This window comes from Kazachstania africana, chromosome 2, assembly GCF_000304475.1.
Source record: "Kazachstania africana CBS 2517 chromosome 2, complete genome".
Lineage (NCBI taxonomy): Eukaryota > Fungi > Ascomycota > Saccharomycetes > Saccharomycetales > Saccharomycetaceae > Kazachstania > Kazachstania africana.
In genome coordinates, this window is record NC_018941.1 from 13,989 (window position 1) to 15,670 (window position 1,682).

Sequence of the window (1,682 nt, forward strand, 5' to 3'; positions counted from 1 at the left end):
TTTATTCGCTTATCATCTTGCACTACTATCTTGGCACTGCTGATGATCTTATTAGTAACAGTTCTATATTTTTATTCGAGCAGGTTCTGAGATATCTTACTCCTGCAATCTTCTTTATACGTGGGTATGCAAGCGTTCTGGCAACCCTTATTCTCGAGTATCTAATCCTGTGATCATTGGCTGTCTTACAATTTTTTGTACTGAGCGTTTGCATTTCTTTTTTTGACACGCTTAATACGATCCAGATTGTGACTTTCCCTCTATAATAAGTCTATAAAACAGAACAGATAACAGAGACTCATGCTTATTCTTTCGGTAATAGTAATGTTACTACTTATAACAGCCTCATACTTGCGGTTGTATAACTTCAATTAGTCAAAACCAATGTTAATGTCTTTTCTATAATATAGGATTTCTCTAGAAAATTCAGTTACTGATCTACTTCGAGCTGGGTGATATGACTGTTTTTAAAGCAGTATCTCCTACTATAATGTAGAAAAATGTAGAGTGAGTATTTTTGTATAGATATATAATGTGCAATTGGTACACTAGCATTTTTGTTATGAGTGCTGCATGAGTTGTTCTAGTATTAGTTTAATTCCTGCGAATAGAATGGACATACTGACATAAAGCAATACTGTGGCCGTATAATCTAACTCAGGAGAGAGTTTCCTTACAATGTTGGTAATGATAGAAACGGGGTAAGATATGACAAACACTACAGGCCATATTTTGAACATTAAAGCGGAGCATTTATCGTGAACGGGCAAAACGAGTAAAGCAAACAAACCCACAAGGCTTGTGACTTGTACGACGACCCAAGTTATCAATCTACTCTTCCATAGAGAGGAGTCCATCTTGTCACCAAATTTCGTATCGCACACGATGCTACTTATGAGCAGCTCCAATATTAAAGAGGGTACGAGAGCCTTGAGAGAAATGGCAAAGTTTCCATCCAATAAACAACTCTGGATAAATCGATAGCAATGGGCCAAGGTGGAGATGAAAAAGATAACTTGTTGTCCTCTCACAGATTCAACGAACCACGATGCAGTTTTCTTTTGCACTAGTGCCTCCTCGTCGACTGATTTCTTCTTCAAGTTCTCAGTTACTACGGGCCAGCATATGTTATACACAGATGCATACCCGACTATTGTACCTACATTACCTAGCCAGGTATGTCGAATGACAAAACTCGAGGCTACTTCTGAGGGGCATATAACGTGTGATACGGCAAAAATGAATAGTACTTGGGCTGACAACAAGGAATAAACCCTGAGGTGAAATCTTCTAATAGTGCCAGAATCGTAAGAAGGCTTTTCATTTACAATGGTAGTACGATTACTTGAGTCTTCCTCTAATTGATGTCTCTTCATTTCGAGCATTTTGTGATGAGTAACTTAGTTTATCAAATTGTAGATAGTTGAGGATGTCTTTCGTTTTATATCCAGGTTTAGCTCGAGAAATTGAGATCCCTGCCATAGTGTTGCTCTCCTTGGTGTAATGCAAGCATTTTTTTTAGGCCGCATGAGGTGCGGTGATTTTGCAAAGGTCTTAATACAGGGGACTGATATTCAACGAAAAACAGCGGTGATGGTGAACCTTAGTTTGCATAGGCCGTGGTATTATCCGGATACATCTGACACATTTTCTTGAGACTACGAATATAAATGCTGCATAGC

The 1,682-nt window shown here is 38.4% G+C and overlaps 1 protein-coding gene across 1 annotated transcript; it reads right to left on the bottom strand.

Annotated features, from left to right (window-relative positions):
- Nucleotides 1–560: 560 nt before the first annotated feature.
- KAFR0B00115 (uncharacterized protein) lies at nucleotides 561–1,385 on the bottom strand (the record flags this gene model as incomplete). The annotated part of the gene is made up of 1 exon (XM_003955397.1): nucleotides 561–1,385. The coding sequence occupies one exon, from the start codon at nucleotides 1,383–1,385 to the stop codon at nucleotides 561–563; it is 825 nt and encodes a 274-aa protein (XP_003955446.1).
- Between the last annotated feature and the right edge of the window lie 297 nt (nucleotides 1,386–1,682).